Source organism: Hylobates moloch, unplaced genomic scaffold (genome assembly GCF_009828535.3).
Source record: "Hylobates moloch isolate HMO894 unplaced genomic scaffold, HMol_V3 SCAFFOLD_2, whole genome shotgun sequence".
In the NCBI taxonomy this organism is placed as follows: domain Eukaryota; kingdom Metazoa; phylum Chordata; class Mammalia; order Primates; family Hylobatidae; genus Hylobates; species Hylobates moloch.
The window spans coordinates 175670782-175692883 of record NW_026652277.1 but is presented as its reverse complement, the minus strand read 5'-3'; the positions used below and the strand labels follow the sequence as shown (position 1 = coordinate 175692883).

General features: G+C 46.3%; 1 protein-coding gene across 1 annotated transcript in view; it reads right to left on the bottom strand.

The window, feature by feature from the left end:
- The window catches only part of KIF25 (kinesin family member 25), a 51583-nt gene that overhangs the window by 8166 nt on the left and 21315 nt on the right, over positions 1 to 22102 (bottom strand). The window contains 5 exon segments of the mRNA XM_058435735.1: positions 2415 to 2563; positions 5574 to 5648; positions 16354 to 16421; positions 17264 to 17474; positions 20702 to 20738. Of these exon segments, the coding sequence (XP_058291718.1) occupies positions 2415 to 2563; positions 5574 to 5648; positions 16354 to 16421; positions 17264 to 17474; positions 20702 to 20738 (540 nt within the window).

The following is a 22102-nucleotide window of genomic DNA, read 5'->3' as shown; positions in this document are numbered from 1 at the left end:
GACTCTCTGGGGACGGGAGAGGTGGGGCCATGCTTTGTCTCTGCCATCTATTCCTGCCCATTTCCTACTGGGTCATAATTAGCCGTTTCCACTCTAGACTTTTTAAAAGCAGAAAATTGATCACATGCACTTTTGGATCCTTTGTGCCTCTGACGGTGTGGAGCAGGTGGAGAAACATCACACACTCCTGTTGATAAGGATGACAGCGGAGACCGGTCGGGAAGGAGGCAGTGTCAACAACCAGGTTTAGAAGAAAGGAGAGGGGCGTGCAGAGCCAAGGAATCCAGGCAGGGGCATTTTATTTACTTTAAAACAACAGGAAATGGCTTCTCTGGTGACTTCAGCAATCTAAGAGTAGTCCTTTTCAGGGTAAAGGGTTCCTGTAAACTATCTCTGACATCAGCACTGATGTCACTGTGGTTTTGTATCATTTTGGGCAGAGGACCGTTTGCAACTTGAGTCACCAACACCCAAGCTCACCCCCGGCCCTGGCCCAGCGCACCCTTCTCCAGGTCGTATGTGGATGTGATGAGGAGGGAGACGGTCCGTGTCTGCTCTGATTCTCGTTTCTGCAAACGACGAAAGTGAGGTGTAGGGAGAGTAGGGCCTTGCCCGGGGCCACTCACTTGGAAGAGCAGAGATTCTGAGACTCAGACTGAGGGATTCCAGTGCCGCAAATCACTGTGCCCTGGAGGGAGACGCACAGCACCGCAGACTCACAACAGCAAAACGGAAAAACCATTTTAGAAACGAGGCGACTGAAACGCTTGCCAGTAATGCGATGGGCCCATTGGTAATGCTGATTATCCGGTTTCTGGAGAGGCGCAGCCGCCTGGCCATCTTCCTGAGGGATCTCCCCTAACACTTTCACGCTGCTAACCGCCCTTCCCAGCGCTGCCTCAGCGCAGTTCCCGCCCCGGCAGCACCGTTCCCGCTGCCGCAGCGCAGTTCCCGCCTCCTCCGCAGGGCAGCTCCCGCCTCCTCCGCAGCGCAGCTCCTCCGCAGCGCAGCTCCCGCCTCCTCCGCAGGGCAGCTCCCGCCTCGGCCGCAGCGCAGTTCCCGCCCCGGCAGCCCTCTGCAGTCCTGGATGTGCTTCCGTCGGTAAATTCCAGAGCCAAACGGAAACGCAGCCGTGGAATGTACGACGCCTGCTCTCACGGGCTGTGCATCGTGCATCTCTAAGCCCAGCTAAGGGGGGAAACGCTCTCGGAAGCACACACGCAGCTCACACTGGGAACACGACGAAGCCGACGTCCAGGACGTGCTGCCACACCACATCGCCCCCTTCCACTATGGTGTCCCAGCTCTCACAGACTAGAAGAAACGCTGCGGGGGGGTCTTGAAACTCCCACCATTCTCTCCCGCTTTCTACCTCAGTTCCCCAGTGCTCCGGCCTGAGCCTTTGTTTCTGGAACTTAAAGAGTTTGCTTAGCAGAAGGAAAAATGACTGGTCGAATATTTAATGACATGCACCATCCATGCAAGCTCGAACTCCTGACCTTGTGATCCGCCCGCCTCGACCTCCCAAAGTGCTGGGATTACAGGTGTGAACCACCGTGCCTGGCTGCTGAGACGACTTTTTACTATTTTTTTTTTTTTTTCTAGAACTGTGTTGGTGAAATCATGACACGGGCAGTGGGTCTCTTTCGAGAATGTGCCAACGGGTTGGGAGCATCTTCGCAGGCCATGTTGGCTGGACCCCTAAAGAGAAGTGGATGCATACAGTCCTGATGGCGGCAGGAGGAAGGGCGACAGAAGGACAGGAGTTTTCCTCTGTGCTTCCCATTCCAGAACAGAAAACCTCCATCCCTCACCATCCCCCACCTCCACCTCTGCTTAAGGAACCCTCTAACTCGGGATCTTTTTCGAGAAGTTTTCTCTTAGCCAAGCACGGAGACTCATGCCTATAATCCCAGCATTTTGGGAGGCCCAGGCGAGGGGATCACCTAAGGTCAGGAGTTTGAGACCAGCCTGGCCAACATGGCGAAACTCCGTCTCTACTAAAAATACAAAAATTAGCTGGGCGTGGTGGTGCACACCTGTGAGACCAGATACTGGGGAGGCTGAGGAGGGAGAATAGCTTGAACCCAGGAGGCGGAGGTTGTTGTGAGCTGAGATCACGCCATTGCACTCCAGCCTGGGCGACAAAGCAAGACCTTGTCTCTAAAAAAATTAAAAAATAAAAAAAGTTTTGTCTTAATGATAGAATTTCAACATAATTTCATCACAGGAATTGGTAGCAATAATGCCCAGAAGTATGGAAGCGCTTGGTAGTATTGAATGTATCTGATGAGATTATGGGGTTTGATCACCTTCTTCAAATGGTAATAATTTTTCCACGTGATAACCAAGGTGCTGACCGCCTGGCTTCCCTGCCATATTTCTCTGCCCCACTCATCACCATCAGCGGTACCTGAAAAGCTCCTCAGTCACTCTAGGGATAATTCCTAAGTCATTCTGTGGGTCAAGCGGCAGAACATGGCCGTCGCCCGAATGGGGTCCCAGCATGGTATAGCTCTTTCCGCTGCCCGTCTGTCCATACGCCATAACGCAAACATCGTACCTAAAATTCAGAGCAGATTCAGTCCAGCAAAACACGTGGGTGCCAAGAAGATTCCAGGAAAAATTTTCACTTGTATGAGAAACTTCAATAAATTTCATTTCCTATTCCCCTGTTACTCCATTTCTTATAAATTAGGTTTTCGTTTAACTACAACTGTTTTTTGCATAATCCATCCTTGTTGCTATCTTGTACGATATTGGATTAAGTGGTATTTGCATTGACACACACACACTGTGGGTTCATCCATCCCGGCTTCTCCTGGGCATTTTCGTCTCCCCATCCACCAGCTCAGTGTTCACACAGGGATTCTGACCTTAGCAAGGCCTTCCTAAATCCCCACACCTTCACTGTAAACTATCTTTTTTTTTTTTTGAGACGGATTCTTGGTCTGTCACCCATGCTGGACTGCAATGGCACAATTTTGGCTCACTGCAACCTCTGCCTCCTGGGTTCAAGCCATTCTCCTGCCTTAGCCTCCCGAGTAGCTGGGATCACAGGCATGGATTAGCACGCCCAGCTAATTTTTGTATTTTTAGTAGAGACAGAGTTTTGCCATGTTGGCCAGGCTGGTCTCAAACTCCTGGACTCAAGGGATCTTCCTGCTTTAGCCTCCTAAAGTGCTGGGATTACAAGCATGAGCTATTTTTGTATATGTTTCATACAAAAAATATTTTTGTACTTTGTAATTGGAAGGGACTTTGAGGTGTTCATGTCCACAGTCAATCCACATGTGCTGAGGTCCTCTTCTGTGACAGTAGCACCTGCTGCCTCTCAGCCCCAACACTCTCAATTAGCTGACTGCAGCTTATTTCAGAGAAGATAACAACTACCAACAGATCCCTACATTTCCTTCCAAAATATAAATGGGAGGATCATAAATATTTGGAAGAATATTTAAAATAAGTCTGATAGAAAATCATCTTCTCAGTCATGATGGTTAAGATGTTCATGGTTGTAAAGGTGCGGGTCCACCTGGCCCAATGCTAAGTGGGTTCATGCCTCAGAGCAGGATCTCCAGCCCTGACCCCCCGTCCAAGTCATCCGGGGAGATTCAGCAAGTCCTGCACTCAGAAATTCTGACTTAACTGGTCAACTGTGACTCCGATGTATCAATACCGGTTTAACGTGGTGTACCCACCACAAGTCAAACAAATAAAGGTTGTTGTTTTGAAAAAATGATTGTGAGACAGTGTTCTGATTGACGTCTAACTCTCCCCTAGAACGGGATGGAAAAGCAGCAGAGCCCAGTCCTTGGGCTGATGGTTTGAGTCACTAGGGTTGACTGTTACATTCCAGCCACAGGAGCCTGGAAACCACATGCTCCCGCCAAGCTGATCAGGCCTCTCCGTTACCATCCTGTGTGTTTTCCTTCCAGGATTAAAAAGTCTCAAGGCATTCATAACAAATCCCCACTTCAGGCTATGTCTCTTCCAGCTTCCCTGAGTTCATTTACATGCATTTCTTTGTGTGGAGAGTATCTTTGACTACAACAGATAAATGGGTTCTTACAGGAGTCTTTCAACCATTTAAGAATGAACAGCGAAGGAAACTTCCCAGAGAAGGAAGCTGTAAACCAAAAATACAATTCTAAGGCCCCCCAGCCATCTGAATGGACTTCCTCCTCGGCCAGGGCACTCTAAAATTTAACCTCAGAGTCTGGTTCAGGCCATGACGGGAAGTGGGGGCTGGACAGGCCTCATGATACCCTCTAGCGTTAACATCGACACAGATCTTACATCTGATAAGAAACATGTACGCTCTGTTCTCTCTGAAGCTGCTACCTAAAGGCTTCCTCTGCAAATAAGAACTTTAGTCTCCATGATCCTTTACCTTAACCCAGACATTCTAGAGCCAATGTATTTCTTAAATGAATTGGATTGAAGTCTCATGTCTCCCTGAAATGTACAAAACCAAGCTGCGCCCAACCACCTGGGGCTTGTGTTCTCAGGACCTCCTGGGCTGTGTCGCGGGCCACGGTCACTCCTATTTGGCTCAGGATTAATCTCTCCCAATATTTTACAGAGTTTGACTCTTTTTGCTGACAAGACTCAGAACTCAAACTAACTCCATCTGTTTCGCATTATCCTGGAAAGGCAGTTCTGGCAGTGATCACTGTGACCACGATGTCTTTTTTATTTCTGGAATCTGCTTACTTAAAAGATGCCTACTTAAAAAGAGACTCCCCTATCATTTTCAAAACCATTTTTTCAGATGGGTATAAAATTCCAGCCTTCTAGGGGAAGAGTTGAAGCAGCAACTGCATCATGATTGGCGGAGCAGCCCTGCCTGCGTGCGTGGTCAGACGCAGGAGCTTCCTGAGTTGACCCTACTCGTCGTATCATGTGCCTTTGGGGCGCGCAGCACACTGTGTAATTACGGTTGCTAGGTCCTTGAAGTTCCTTGAGGTTGGCTGTGCAGAAGCCTTTGCTGGACAAATGCAAGGAAGTCTTCGTCAGGAACTTTATGTGGACTTCTGCCACAAAACTGAGATTCTTCAAAATGCCCCGGAGTGGAAGTATTGGCTTAAGGTGTCTCCATTAAGTAAAAAAAATTATTCATTCCTAAATTACAACCTGCTGCCTTTGACATCAGTAGTTGTATATTGCAAGAATAGAAGGCTAATTCCCAAAGGGAAAAGTCCCTAAATCTGACATTAACATTCCTTACAGATTTTTTTAAAATTCTGAAATGTAAAAGAATCCCAGAGAGAATGGCAGCTGCACTCACAGGCTTAAGCCCACATACACTGTAACTAAAGTGGAGTTTGGAATCCCAGGTGGATATGCTCATTTAACAAGCATTCTCCAAATCATTCTCACTCCTTTTCCCAGGGTGCGGAAATAGTCTCCACGGATGCAAGCGGAGTCCACGCTGGGTGACCCATGGGCATGCTCTGCAGTGCTGTAAAATGCTCAGACTCTAATGCTACATTCTCACTCCACAGCACAGTGAAGCTTCTTTATATTCAAATGTAACTATGATGACTGGCCTTAAAAATATTTTAACTCACCCATCCAAGGGAGACGTGAGTAGGGACCACACATCTCCAAAGACCGCGCTCTGAGACTCTGCTGGACCATAAACCCTGAGAGAGAAAGTGAAAATGCTGCATTAATAGAAGAAGCAGAAAGCTACTCGAGCGTGCAGACTCAGAAACCTGGGAACACAATGCCCCGTGTAATTCCCATCCCCACAACGCCATCAGGATTCTTCAACAAAAGATTAATCTGTGTTATTTTTCAAGATAACAGAGGTTAATAAAGAGTAAAGATAGTACTTTCTGCTATGAAAATGTAATAAGCATAAATGAAGTGTCAGATGCTTGCAAGAAAGGAAGGAAGGAAGGGGAGGGGAGGGAAGAGGGGGAGGGGAAAGGAGAGGGGAAGGGAGATGAGAGGGGAGGGGAGGGAAGGGAGGAGGAGGGGGAGGGAGGGAGAGAGAGAGGGACAGAGGGAGGATATAATTATCCCATAACTACATTAGCTCTACTTTAGAGGGTCCAACAATCACAATGTAAACAACCCCACTCTGAGCAATATTTGATACATGACATTTGATTTTTATGTTCAAGCTCTTAAAAATCTTGTTTTCCTAGGCCCCAGGTCAGTTCAGTGAACTTGAATCGATATCATGGGACTGGATGTCCGCTCTGAAAAGGAAACCTCATGTGATTCTGGGTCTATAAACAGGTACAAATAAAATAGGAAGCAACATCCAAAAGATGCCGTTTCCTGCACAATTTGAAAGAAGCCTGGAGTACGGTGAGAGAGCAGACTCCCTGGCAGCTGCCCAGCACTGGTGGTTGGTTGCACTTGGTCAAGTATGCTTTGATGTGAACCTCAGTTTCCTGAACTACCGGTTTTGACTTAGCTGGAACCAAGTTTTTTCCTTCCTTCATTTTCAAGTGTGGAACGAAGTTTTTTCCTTCCTTCGTTTTCAAGTGTGTCCTGACGCTCAGTTGATCCACGTCATCTCCAGCAGCGGCATTAATTTGACACGGACAGGGGACCCTTATGAGGTGTTGCCACATGCATGATGCAGAGGGTGTGGTGAGCACTGTGTGGGAAGATGCTCAGGGCTGAGATCTTTTTTAACTTTTCACTCAGAAAATACACCAAGATACAAAAGTAGAAAGAATAGAAAAGTGAGCCCCATGTGCACATTGCCCAGCTCCAGACCCAGGCCTGGCCTGCTTCTCACGCTGAAGCTGACCTGAGGTCCGTTTCATCTGGGAAGGCCAGTACATCTGTAAAGGATGATGACTTTAAAACCTAACAGTATTACCACAACCATGCCTTAAAAATGAATGTTAGTTATTCCTTAACACCATCCAAAAGTCCGTGTTCACATTTCCTCAATTGTCTAGTAAGTTTCTTTTTCCAGTCCGTGTTTTAGAAATAATAATTCATCATGGCATCTACATTGCAGAGGGTTGCCACCTTCTAAGTTTCCTAATCCATGGCAAGGGTTGGCAAACTTTTTCTGAAAAAAACTAGATCGTAAATATTTTAGGCTTTGTGAACATCTCACCTTTAAAGAATACTGGAGTTTTTCCCAGCAATAGGAGGGAAAAGTCCAAGATGCCGACTACCTGCAATACTCTTTACCTGCAATACTCTTTACCTGCATACTCTTTACCTGCATGCTCTTTACCTGCAATACTATTTAATATTGCATCAAGCTATGATTGGCTAATGCAGTTGGACAAAAGAAATCAACTAGTGACATAAGACTCAGAAAAGGTAAAACAGTCTCTACTTGGAGCTAATATGGCCCTACATCCGAGAAATCCAAAATGGAAAGACAAAGAAAATTACTAAATCAATAAAATAATTTAACAAAACAGCAGGTCATAAAATTAATGTGTAAACATCCATAGCCTCTATATATACAAACAGAGTTAGAAGACATGCTGGGAGATGAGACTCTATCAGTGATAGCAACAAAAATATGCCTGGGAATAAACTTAATAAGAAATGTTCTAATCCGTCATGAAGAAAATGATAAAAAGGCTCCTGAAAATACATGATTAAACTCAAATAAGTGAAAAGTCACAGCATGTTCCTGAATAGAAGAGTCAACTCATGAAGATGCCAGTTTTTCCAAAGTTGGTTTATAAACTTACCTCAATCCCCCCCCAAAATACTATATATGCTGTCAGGTTTTTCCTGGAGCTCCACAGTTTTATTATAATTTTTTTTTTTTTTTTTTGGCAAAATAAAAGAACGAGAATAGAAAGAAGCCCTGGAAAATAGAGGAACTGGGATGGGGCGGGTTCAGACACTGGAACCTTCTCTGAGACTCTATCTACGACAGCTTGGTCTTGCTGCGTGAATTAGTAAGTAGGCCGAAGGAAGAGGGGGACATGCTAGACAGATACAACTCCATGTGGCAACGGGCTGTCAGACAAAGGGGCATCTCAGATCGTGGGGAGAGAGGTGTTTTAATAAGCGGCGTTACAGGCTGGGCACGATGGCTCACGCCTGTAATCCTAGCACTTTGGGAGGCTAAGGTGGACAGAGCGTTTGAGCCCAGGAGTTTGAGACCAGCCTGGGCAATGGGCGAAACTCCATCTCAATATCCTTTTTTAAAATAAATTTTATAATATTATTTTAAATTAATATTTTTAAAAATCAGTGGTGTTGCAATGAATAGATTTAAAAAGATAAAATTGGGTCAATTCTTTATAAAATGGACTAGGACACATTCCCAACAGACCACGAGTTTAATGAAAACCATCCGGCCATGCGTGGCCCAGCAGAGTCCGCAGGTGTCTTCTTCTAGGAGCTGGCAGCCTTTTCACCTACGATCACGTAAAAACGTTCGTGTGGCTCAAAGACATCAGAAGCAAACAAGAGACTGAGAAAGTAATCGTGGCTTAAATATCTGCTATATCAAGTGCCCCTAGAAATAGAGAAGGGAAAGGTCAGTCCTTGTGGAGAAAATAGCTAGAGAAGTGAAGCATGCACAGAAAAAAAGATGCAAATGACGGAAGCACACGAAAAGACTCAACTTCACTCTGAAGAGACGCTCCACAGAGAACCCGTTTCTCACCCACAGACCGGAACAACGCATGCATCTGACCTCGTGCTCCGTGGGGATGTGGAGGGAAGCCGGCCTTGCCCACGCGGCTGTCCGGGGAGGAGGGGCGGTCCCGGTGCCAGTGGGAAGCTGGCCTGGGACCTGGCACTCCCAGGACCCACCTCCCACAGTCATGTCCAGCCACACCCAAGGCTCCTGTGCTTGGAGCCTGTCATTCTCATTCTTTTTCTCCATAACTTTGACCATTTTTCCCCCAACCTGGAATCTCCTTTCCCTTTTTCTCTGCCTGGTTAACTCCTGCTTAGCTGAGCTGTCGAGCCCTGGGTCGAGGGCCTCCCCCATCTCTGCCTCCCGCCCCGCTGCTGTGTTGGTGGCTTCTGAGCTCGGCACAGCCTCCCAGGCACTGTCCCTACAGCTCTAGGTCTTGGTGGCAAAAATGCTGCCTTCCTCTCACCTACATCCCTTGTGTCTAACAGGGTGCCTGGCACATAATAGGTGCTCAGAAAAATGCTTGAACTTGAACGACTATAGAAATTTAACACAAATGTGTCGGTTAGGAATATTGTATTGTAAATTGTATTGTAAATTCCTTTTTTTTTTTTGAGACGGAGTCTCGCTCTGTCGCCCAGGCTGGAGTGCAGTGGCACAATCTCGGCTCACTGCAAGCTCCGCCTCCCGGGTTCACGCCATTCTCCTGCCTCAGCCTCTCCGAGTAGCTTGGACTACAGGTGCCCGCCACTACGCCCGGCTAATTTTTTGTATTTTTAGTAGAGATGGGGTTTCACCATGGTCTCGATCTCCTGACCTCGTGATCCGCCCGCCTCGGCCTCCCAAAGTGCTGGGATTACAAGCGTGAGCCACCGCGCCCGGCCTGTAAATTCCTGTTCTACAAGAACACAGTCAAGAGTCCTTCAGCTTCCTGATGAATGAATTATTCTCAAAACAATGAACATGACTTATTCTTTTTCTCCTTGCATTTTGGATCAGTGGCATTACTTTTGGTTTGTCTTTTTTTAAATAATATTTTTATTTCACTTAGAAAAATAACCTTTTTCTGACCCTGGACCTATTAATATTTTTTCTGAATAGTAAGAATTGAACTTTTCCCCTCATACAAATTTATTTTTAAAGTAAATTAAGGGCTGAAAGTATTGGAGTTTTTTTTAGAATGGAAATAAAATGTTTTGACATTTGTTAGTTCCATAAAAAGCTGTTATAAAAACCAACAGTGTTCTGATTTCGTAAGAACCATATGCTCCACTGTTTATAAAAACAAGATGATCCCGAATGCTAAACAATATTACCCCAGAATAAATTCTTTCAGAGGTTTACATTTAGTCTCCCCTACCTCTATAGATAGATAGACAGCAAGTTGCACAAATTCTTCCATTTTTCTGTTCACTTCAACCAGCACAATTTTGACCTTTCCCTTCGACCCTCAGCGTATTCATATTGAGACAGGGCCCGCTGAGAAGACACGTGTCGGCATGAACGGTGCTGCTCCACTTCCTGCTTCCCCAAAACAAGGTCACATGATCCCCGAGGGTGGTTTCCCCACCACAGTGCCCTTGCCTGTGCTTCTCCACTGACTTGAGCAGCAGCCTGGTGTAACTCAAAGACTGAGACCTTCTGCCCAAATCCAACGCTTGCTAAAGGCCATCGTTTAACTAGACTGGGCGGTGGTGCCCCCCGCGGCTTCCTCCTCAGATCCTCCTGGGATGATCAGAGGCCTGAAAGTACTTGGAGACTGTCAAGGGCTATGTGAAGGTGATGTATATAACTAAACTCCACCCAGCTCAAGCTCTAGCCACTCTGTGACTCTCCTGCCCACAGGAATTTCTCTGTCGCTCAGCAGTCGGCCGCACACTCTGTGGGACTCTGGCTGCTTTGCGGTGATGACCGATACCCACAGCCTGTGTGTAAGCCTCGTGGGGAAAGGATCATACGTTAAACTTTTTGTTCCTAATCCGACCCTACTTTATTCCTTCTCTGCGGCTCTGTGCTAAGCACCCGAAGGTGCTCATTAAATCCTTCAGCACTTTAACCAAAGGGTGCATTTGGCTCTAAACATTCAGCCCAATCCTTTATCAGTAGGCCACATGCTTCCTTAAACTGGCGCTGTTTACTTCCCAAGTCAAGTCTAGGGTGTGCAACAGTAAAGTGCAAGGATTGGAGGTGCGGTTGGGAGGAAGGAAAAACTTTTACCACAATGTATCTACCACCGACGCCAGCTGACAGGGTCCAGCCATCATCCAGCAAGCCACGATTTTAAACACAGTTTAAATGAAACGCTCATTTATTGGGATTCAAGGTAAGACCTTGTCCCCAGCCCCGCGGGGCTCCTGTTCCAGTTGGGAAGACGACAGTAGAAGCAGATACTATAATGTGCCAAACACTATTCCAAGAGATGAAGCAGGAGCGGGAAATGAGAAGTCGGAGCAGCTGCCTCCGACCGAGGGACACAGGGAAACTGAGAAGAATTCATCACGAAGGAGACATTCCCGAGCCAAACCCCCAGGTCCTTCATCAGTGAGCACCCCTGTGTCTCAGATGAATCTCCTCCTGTGTTGGGATGCCTCTCCCACCTAAACCTCCAGAGCTGAGTCCAGGCTCAAGGCCCCTTCCTCAGAGGTGCTTCCCTCATTAACTCTGTTCCATTCCAAACATTCCTTTCTTTCTTTTTCGTTTCTATTTTTTTTTTTTTTTTTTTTTTTGAGACAGAATCTTGCTCTGTCGTCCGGGCTGTAGTGCAGTGGCACATTCTCGGCTCACTGCAACCTCCGCCTCCCAGGTTCATGCGATTCTCCTGCCTCAGCCTCCCGAGTAGCTGGGACTGCAGGCATGCGCCACCACGCCCAGATAATTTTTGTATTTTTAGTAGAGACGAGATTTCACCATGTTGGCCAAGCTGGTCTTGAACTCCTGACCTCAGGCAATCTGCCCGCCTCGGCCTCCCAAAGTGCTGGGATTACAGGCGTGAGCCACCGCACCCAACCAGCCAGGCCGCTCTTGAACTCTTGACCTCAGACGATCCACCCACCTTGGCCTCCCAAGGTGCTAAGATTACAGGTGTGAGCCACCTCGCCCAGCCCCGAACATTCCTTTCTTCTCCATCCTTGGCCAATTATGTCACCTATTTTGATTGCTTCACCTTATTCTGCCAATGTTGATATTACTTATCATTGTAAAGATCTCCCAAGCCTCCCATCCCAAGCCTGGTTATCGACTAGGGTATAAACTCCTGGAAGGAGTGAGGCGAACCCCATTTCCCTCCTTACCTAGCCCAAGACCAGATTACTCTGAAGCACAGTAAAAAAAAAAAAGAGAAGTTTTTACTAAGATTATTCCCCTGCATAATTGAGTTATCAAAAGAGGACAAAATCAATAGTGGAAGAAAGGTCAGCCCAGTGAAGGATTGTTAAAAAAACCGTGTGTCCCGAGGAAGCGAAGTTCCACAAGTATTTGCATAAACAAACATGATGAAGCTAAGCCATGGGGTCATCACTCCAAAGTGCTCGTAAATTTGCTCCTTTTCTACACTGATAAAAAGTGTCATTTTTCTCTATGCTGTTTTTAGTGCACAGACATGAGAAAAAGCTTTTGCACGTGAAGACCGGCTTTGCTCTTACACATCCATTGAACTACCAGCACCGTGTATGGAAGTTTCTTCAGGAAGCTACTTTATTACATGTGAAACTGATGAAAATTTTCTTGAGTATTCATAGTGAGATTTTTAAATAGGATTATTTTAGGGAAAAAATCAAATTATTTGGTTTCAGATATACAAAGTAAAATGTTTTTCAGTAAATAAATAATAAAAATGCATGAGACTATACAGATTCTAATATTGTTGCAATCCTTGAGTACTAAAACACATTCTACAAAGTGCACTGTCTCTGAAGCTCTGGATCTCGACACACGGTGGCTAAGATACTACAACTGCCTTTCTCTCCCCTAACCAACATGTAAGTAATGCAGATAAAATAGAAACAAAATATGTTTTAACATGTGCTGCTGACATTGAAGGGAAGAAAGAAAGGAAACTGGCTGGGCTCAGTGGCTCACGCCTTTAATCCTAGCCCTTGGGAGGCTGAGGCAGATGGATTACTTGAGGTCAGGAGTTCAAGACCAGCCTGGCCAACGTGGTGAAACCCGGTCTCTACTAGAAATACAAATATTAGCTGGCATGGTGGCTCATGCCTGTAATCTCAGCACTTTGGGAGACCAAGGTGGACAGATCACTTGAAGTCAGGTGTTCAAGACCTGCTGGGCCAACATGGTGAAACCCTGTCTCTACTAAAAATACAAAAATTAGCCGGATGTGATGGTGCACGCCTGAAGTCCCAGCTACGCAGGAGGCTGAGGCAGGAGAATCGCTTGAACCCAGAAGGCGGAGGTTGCAGTGAGCTGAGATTGTGCCACTGTACTCAAGCCTGGGCAACAGAGCAAGACTCCTTCTCAAAAAAAAAGTCGGAGGGAGGAAACTTCCTAGGTGCAAGAAATGAGGAGTGGAAACAGGCTGAGTAGAAGGCTCGAGCTGGTACTGCAAGAACCCAGGCTGAGGGACCAATCCAGACAGAAGCAACAGGGCTTACAAGGCAGGGCATTCTGCCCTCTGGAGACAGGAGGCAGGACTTGGAGGTGCCACGGCTATGCAAGTCCAGGGCACTCAAAGATAGGCCTAGTCCCTGAAAAGAGGGTCCAGATAAGTGGTAAGAAAGTATTCCACATGCCTCAGAGTCTAGATGTGGAGTCAGGTCTCCTGGGAGCAATCAAAGCCCCACACCTGCACCGCACGTGAGCACAGAATCCAAATGCACGGAGCCCACAGGGCAGAGAAACCACAAACTACAAATGTTACCTGAAAACTGATTCAGAACTTTTGTGAAACCCCAGGCCCTTGCAGCAAAAATTATAGTTGTAAATCCACAGCCAAGAGTACACAACTGTCCTACAAAAAAAAAAAATAATAATCCTCACCAAAGATAAGTTCACAATAAAAACTTACAAAACACAAAATAAATAAATCACTACAGTCAGTGGCAACAAAGATACAAGTACTACAGCAGCCACCACAAGAACCAGACACAATAGAACATTTTGAAAGAGACTCAAGAAAACCATGTTCAAAATGAATAAAGTCATGCCTGTAATCCTAGCTACTCGGGAGGCTGAGGTGGGACAATCACTTGAGACCAAGAGTTCAAGGCTGCAGAGAGCTATGATTGCACCACTGCACTCCAGCCTGGGTGACAGACTGAGAGTCTGTCACTAAAAAATAAAAAATAAATCAGTAAAGATACAAAATAAGGAACACAAAACATAAGGAAAATGGAAGACTATTTTTAAAAGAATAAGAAGATTTAAAAATGAGCCAAATAATTTACAAACATGAAAAACAGATGGGTTAAATGGAAGTTTATCCATGAATGAAGAGAGAATAAGTGAATTAATTAAAAGATTGTCACAGGAAAATTACCCAGAATGCAGCACAGAGATACAAGGAAGGTGATCATCTCAAAAGCGGGTAATAGAGACACAGATGGTAGAATGAAAAGGTCTAATCTATATCTAATAGGAATTTCATTAAAAGAGCATAGATAGAAGGAGAGAAAGTACTTTTAAAAAGTACCTTTAAATCTCTGGTGTTTGTCTGTTTCTTTGTTTGTTTGAGATGGAGTCTCACTCTCTCACCAGGCTGGAGTGCAGTGGCACAATCTCTGCTCACTGCAACCTCTGCGTCCTGAGTTCAAGTGATTCTCCTGCCTCAGCCTCCCAAGTAGCAGGATTACAGGTGCGTGCCACCATACCTGGCTAATTTTTGTATTTTTGGTAGAGACGGGGTTTCACCACATTGGCCAGGATGGTCTCAATCTCTTGACCTCGTGATCCACCTGCCTTGGCCTCCCAAAGTGCTGGGATTACAGGCGTGAGCCACCGTGATCCACCTCCGGCCGACTTCTTCAAATGTTCTCTGAGTATCCACTCCTTTCACCTTCTGGGACTGCAATTTCCTCTGTATTAGGCTTCTTGGAGCTGTCCCATGGCGCCGTGATGCTCTGTTCACTTCCTTTTTAATTGTGGTAAAAAATACATACAATGAAATCGACCATTTTCACCATTTCAAGTGTGCCGTCCAGGGGCCTCAAGCTCATTCACACTGTGGGGCTTGCGTCAGCCCCAACCATCCCCGGAACCCACTCTGCCCACTCGCTGTGGAGTCTCCCCTGTTTTACATTGGTCATTTCTGTCGCTGCGGCGCCAAGTTCACCCGTCTTTCTCCTGCATCCCAACTAGTACCTTCGTGTCTCCTCTATGGTATTTTTTTCATCTCTAGATGTTTATTTGGGTCTTTTTACAATTTTTCGTATCTCTTCTCAACATGTTTACATTTTCCTCTACTTCCTTGAACACACAGATTTATGATAACTGTTTTCACCTTCTTTACTAATTCTATCATTTGTGTTATTTCTCACTCTATTTCCGTTGCCTGAGTTTTCTCATTAGAGGTCATATTTTCCTACTTCCTTGAATCATGTCTGGTAATTTTTGATGTCAGACTTTGCTAATTACTCCTAGTTGGCTGTGCCATGTTTTGACGCTCAGTCCCAGTAATTTTTCTTCAGCTTTATTATGGGATGCCAGCAGTTACTTGGAAACAACTTGACCCCTCCAGGCTTGCATTTAAGTTCTGCCACGTGGCACCAGCAGCCTTTACTCCAGGGCTAACTTCTCACTCTACCCAAGGCCTCGTGTATCACGAGGTATTTCTGCCCCCGCGGAAGCACTCACAATTCCCAGGCCTGTGTGAGCTCTGCAGACTTTCTCCCAGGCTCCTCCCCAGTGGTTCTTTCCCGGCCTTATCCTTCCTACCACGCCTGTGCTTGTCAGTGCTCAGTGGAGGCTTAAGGGGAACCCTCTGCTCTTCTCCAGATGTGACCCTATCAAGCGACACAGGCTGCTGCCGGGGAGTGGAAGAGGCCCCGGGCACTGACGTCCTTCCGAGGAGCAGGAGGGCAGAGCCTGGGAGCAGGACCACTCAGCCAGCCCTTGGTAGCTGAAGGAGGATGAGCAGGGCTTTCCAAAGGCCACGTGCATCGATTCTGAGCCTTCCGGGGCTCTCCTACCACCCTAGGAATACGCCACAACCCAGTGCCGAGGAAGGCATCTGACAGAAAGCCTGATGGTTACTTGCTATCATCACAACGAAATTACTATCAACAAACTGGATATATAAAAAATGTCTATTTACTTAAAACAATGAACATATGGATTACAGATGTCCCTCGACTTATGATGGGGTTGCGACCTGAGAAACCCATTGCAGGCTGAAAATATTGCAAGTTGAAAATGCATTTGATACACCTAATTTACCAAGCATTGTAGCTCAGCCTAGCTCGCCTTAAATGTGCCCAGAACACACACATTAGCCTACAGGTGGGCAAAATCACCAAATGGAAAGCTTATACACTAAAGTGTTGACTGTTTCATGTAGTTTATTGAATACTGTACTGAAAGCAAAAACCAGAAGGGTTGTAATGGGCACTCGAGACACAGTGTCTACTGAATGTGTATCTCTTTCACACCTTCCTAAAGTTGAAAAATCTACGTCAGGGACCGTCTGTATTTATAATCACAATTAGTCAAATGACAGGATAAATTGCACATTTCATTACTCAAACCCCAGTGCAAAATTTGTCTTTTTAATGTGGAAGTTTGCTTTATAGGACATCTTGAAAAGCACTTACCTTTCAAAATGGTATGTCTTATTAATCAGGGGGTGGCCAGGACAATCACATTTCACCAGAACTGTTTCCTGAGAGAAAAGAGTAAAACGATGTCATAAGACTTTGTGGGCTGCATTAATTAAACACAAGCCCCGCCAACCCCAGCCTGCCGCCTGTTTTTGTAAACAACAAAGTTTGCCTGGAACACGGCCCCGTCCTTTGTTTACATATTGTGTACAGCTGCTTCTTCCTCCAGGGCAAAGTTGGATGATTGAGTTGGAGACCACATGGCCTTCAACGACAAAAATATTAACTCTCTGGCCCTTTCCCGAAAAGGTTTGCCAACCCCCATAAAGAGAAGAAGAAAGTCGCATCTATTGAGGAACACACCACAGAGCTCCTCAATCTGCCACAGGCTGAGGGTTCAACATCCAAATTACTGACTCTAAGGGCCCTTGATAGTTCGCAGGAGAGGTTTTCAAATGGCAAAAAAATCACATCTCAGACATCATTATATTCCATTGTAACTGGTGGAACTAACACGTCTGTTTCAAAAACAAATTTCGATCTTGCTGGCCTGTATTCTTAATTATATCCTGTGTAAGGGAAGCAAAGGCATTTTTCAGCAAGAAATCTGAAATTAGTTTAGTTTCACTTAAGCAAAGAAAAGATGAACCTGGATTGGTTCCAGTTCTAAAACAAAATGTGTATTCATGAAATAGCAGGGGTGATAGGAAGAACGAAAACCACAACTGCAGTGGCGACTAACCCAGAGGCACGGGATTTTTTCCATAACAGTATTTAGCGGATGCGAGGATGATACCTCTGTGTGTGTGTATCTGCAATAACATGTCAAAGGAGTGGCCTATTTTATAAAGACAAAAGCTGTGAGATTCAACAGCTGTTTGTGGTTGTTGTTGCTGTTTGTTACACACTTACTATTGGATGAGCAGTCGTGGGCAGCTGCCGGACTCTTGTTGCCTCTGGATTCTGTGAGGTCTCCGATGAGAAATGCTGATGGAATCAAATGGTGAACCTGTCCTGTCTTGCCAGAGGTGAAAGGCCGCAGGAATCCCCGATGTGCCGCTCGGTGGGGCAGCTCAGGAAGCAATGACGGAACACCAGCCTCAGCCCCGCGCTGCCTGGGGACACAGCCTCAGCTGTGCCTCGGAGGCGGCCTTGGGTTGCTCCCTGCCCCATGCCCGCTGCTGTTGTCCAGTATAATGAAACAGTGCCCTGGCTATCCCCTAACTGACCTCTGCCTCCAGTCCAGCACCCCTCCCGCCTGTCCTTTATGTTGTTGCTGTAGAAATCTTTCTCAAATGCAAATCAGAAAAGAAGAAAGCAGATGAAGTCACCGAAGCCAGAGAAAGACAGTTAACAGGGAGGGAGTGGGTGATGCAGAATGCCACCTGTTGCCGAGAGGCTGCCTGGGTCCTTGTTTAAAACTCTTGATTGGATTTGGTAGACTGGGAGGCCACTTGCTACCATGATTTGTATCCAATTTCCTGGGATGACTTTTGGGAGAGCGGGTGGGGATGCAAGCCCGACCACAGTGACCCTGGCAATGCCAGGAGGAGCAGCCGGTGGCTGGGGGCCGTCCGTGGTCTCCGTCGCAGCACAGAAGCGACCACCAGGATGCGGAGGTTGCGCGTGCTCGTGCTCCAGCACTGCTTTCACAGAAGCAGCTTATGTCTCTGCTGAGTATTTACTGGGCAGTTACTGTGTACCAGAAACTGTTTCGGAACCTGCATGTTCTTACATGATAATGTCACATCCCCTACGCCAGAAGCAGCTCTTCAGTTCCCTTCACGCTCAAAACACCGAAGCAAAACTCCGATACCCACCAGGACCAAGCCCCTGGCCTCGCCGTAAGAACAGACCTCCCAGTCCCTAATCCAACCGCCAGCCTAGGCCCCTTGCTCTTTCTCGCGGCATATTTTCATTTTTCTGCTGTCCACTTAGGGGACTGTTCCTTTGATGCTATGCCAGAATGTAATCCTAGTGCTCTGGTATGAACTGCACAGGGACACACACCCCAAAGTGTTTTACTGCTGTCTTCAAATGTCCACGCTTTAACCATAAAGAAAAGCAAACGAAAAACGCTAAGGTCTACAATGTCTGACCCGAAAGCTCAAGGGACACCATACAAGAAACATGCAAAGCCATAAAAACAAGCCTGAGTCCAAAGGGTCCACATGCTATTTAGAACTTCATTCCACAGTGAGATCGTTCAATTTTAAATATCTGAAATTATTCCACAGCGAAGTTTAATTTTTCCAAACAGCTTCAATGCTTTCCTGCCTGACTCTCTCCACCCATGATACCAAATACCCTTAATCTCACAAGAAGGATTCATTTCTCTTGGCTTTTTAAACAACTTTCTTATATCCAAATTTTCAAGCTCTTGACAGCATCCTTCTTTTCAAGATGGGACTGCCCATCTGGAGTCACTTCCCTGAAGAGGACTGCACACACCTGCAGGGGACGCACAGGTCCTGCACACACCTGCTGGGGGACGCCCGGGGCCTGCACACACCTGCAGCGGGGGACGCACGGGGCCTGCGCACGCCCGCCAGTGGGACGCACGGGGCCTGCGCACGCCTGCGGGGGGACGCCTGGGGCCTGCACACACCCGCCGGTGGGACGCACGGAGCCTGCGCACGCCCGCTGGGGGGGACGCACGGGGCCTGCGCACGCCTGCGGGGGGACGCATGGCCCCTGCCTCAGGAATCACAAGATTCCCATGAAACAGCCTGTGAAAAGCACCTGGCTCAGAGGCAATGATCAGTAAAAACTGTTTTCCTTACATTTACATGCTGTAGCATCTAGTTTTTTATTTATATCCAATTTCCTAGGTTAACTTTAAAAGCACTTAGGGCATAAAATTCTTTGTCATCAAATTTTAGAGCTAAAAGTACATTGAATTCACCCTCTCCATTTTAAGTGAGGAAACCTGAGAGGAAGAGGAGACCCGTGAACGACATGCAGACAGAGTCAGGGACTCTCCCAGAGGCAGACACAAAACAGCCAGGAGGGAGGGACTGCACATCCACGCGCTCCGTGCCAGCCAAGGCTGCCTGCTGTGGATAGCAACGGTCCTGTGGATGGTGGTTCAAGGCCCGGTGAACCCACGTTAAAAAAAGAACAAGTAATGTATTAAGGACCATACAGTCTCTGACCATTAAAAGTTTTGTCTCGGGTGTATCAAATCTATCAATCCTGCCAAGCACCACCAGAAAAATATGCTTTACGTTGGCTGCATGTCACTAAATAAGTGTCATTTGATACACAGGCTCCGTGGACTATATTCAGACGTTCAAGTCAGTAACTGTCAAACTTAACAATAAGGGGAATCACGAACAAAGGCAGTTCAACAAGAACTTGACACAAAGCCAGAAATCTGCTCTCCCATGTCTGATTATCAACAGAGTGGATATAAATTAAATGAAAAATGAAAATAGCCTTTAAGACAGCTACCAGGAACTAGGGCAGCAGCCAGATTCTCCATCTGAGATCGACTTTATTAATAGATTGAATCCAAACGATGAAATGCTGAATTAGATTGCAAATGGAAATGAAGTGCCGTGTTACACGTCCAGTACGAACTCAAATTCTCTTTAGACTTTTGGAAATAAAAACACAACGTGGGAGCCAGGAGATACAAGGTCACAAAACGGATCATTTGCTTTCTCAGCAGATTTGATGGCATGAAGCCCTTCAATGATCAGGCCTATCAAATTAAAAAGCAACATCTTGGATTCTGATTTAAAAACAGAATCCAAAATGCCCCAATACAATTTTATTCTATTTTGACGAGTAAGATGGAAAACCTCAAATATCCAAATCTGAAGATTCGGTGGAACTTTGGCAGGAATGGGAGAGGAGTGCAAAGAGAATGGCAGTACGAGGAACGGTAACAACAAACAGTGATGTTGATAATCATAATAAGCTTTCCCCAGGGGCTGGGGCCAGGCCTCAGCCTCAGGATGCATTTCCTCACTGAAAAACTCCTTCAGGTTCACCAAGATGCAAACAGGGAAGTGTAGAAAGGCAATTACTAAACCACAAATACTCTGTGTGTTCACTTATAAAAGGAGGGGATTGATAAGGTCCTGAGGGCTCCTGTTAATGGGAAGTCCTGATCATGAGGATTTAATCTGTCTCCTTTTGTTTGACTCAAGAATACTGGTGCTTAAGGCATCAAGTGAGATAAATATATATATATACATATATATTTGCATGGTGGGAGCAAAGTCAGCAAGACGCTGACGAGCTCTCCATTGTAGGGATCTGTGGGGACTACGGAGACCCACCAAGCAGGAAGCTGCTCTCTGAATACAATTCACGAGGAAAATTTTATACTCACGTCATCAACAGCATGGGCCACTTCTCTAGAGATGGAGCTGAAGGAATGAAACAACATTGAAAATACACATCATGAAGAAATTGCTTTCTGAATTCCTAACATTCAGCTTCTAAAACACCCCTCTGCTTCTCTGCCATCATCTCTATCTCTGTCCTGGTCACTCTAAAACACCCCTCTGCTTCTCTGCCACCATCTCTGTCTCTCTCCTGGTCTCCCAGGACCCTGGCTTGGCTCCTTTTCCCTCTCTTCCTGTGTGCGTGGATCCACCCTTCCATCCTTTTCTAAAACTCCACTCATTGTCCTTTTTGACCTTATGCTTTTTATTTTTTTTACTCTTTACTTTTTATTTATTATTTTCTTCTCTTCCCCACCCCCTTTTGTCTTCTCTTGATTTTTTTACTCCAATGCCCCTGTTCTTTATTTCTTGTTTTCATCTTCCCTGTCTGTATTGCATGGGAGAGTCATCCATATTACAGTAATAACGCTTAAATATCTCCTTCATGCTCAGTTTAGAGCAGTGGTGATACAGAACAACGGTCCCAAACCTCTGGCCACAGAGGCCTGTTAGAAACCAGGCTGCACAGCAGGAGGTGAGTGGTGCACAAGTGAGCAAAGCTTCTCTGAATTACAGCCGCTCCCTATCACTGGCATCACCGCCTGAGCTCCACCTCCTGTCAGATTGGCAGCACATTAGATTCTCTTGGGAGCACAAACCCTACTGTGAACTGTGCATGCAAGGGATGGAGGTTGCACACTCCTTATGAGACTCTAATGCCTGATGACCTGTCACTGTCTCCATCACTGCTAGATGGGACCCTCTAGTTACAGGAAAATAAGCTCAGGGCTCCTATTGATTTTACATTGTGGTGAGTTGCATCATTATTTTGTTGTTTATTACAGTGTAATAATAATAGAAATAAAGTGCACAATAAATGAAATGCAGTTGAATCATCCTGAAACCATCCCCGCCCCAGCCCACCAGTTCGTGGAAACCTGGTCTTCCAGGAAGCTGGTCCCTGATGCCAAAAAGGTTGGGGACCACTGATCTAGAAGACAAGCTCATCAGGTTCTCCCTTTCAGGAAATCAAGCCTCTGTAAGCCATCATGAATCCGAAAACATGCAACATGTTTCAAAACCAAAAACCGATGAACACGAACAATGTGACAGTCCACACACACGTTTACGGAGCCTCTTAGGAAGCTCTGAGAAGCCCAGCAGCCCAGAGCCAAACCGTCCAGTAGAAAGAAGCCTCTGGGACTGTGGAGACTTGCCTGTCTTTCTCACCTGCCCGAGGCCACGCCTCAGATGCTTTCTCACCCGCCCGAGGCCACGCCCCAGGTGTCTTCTCACCCGCCCCAGGCCACGCCCCAGGTGTCTTCTCACCCGCCCCAGGCCACGCC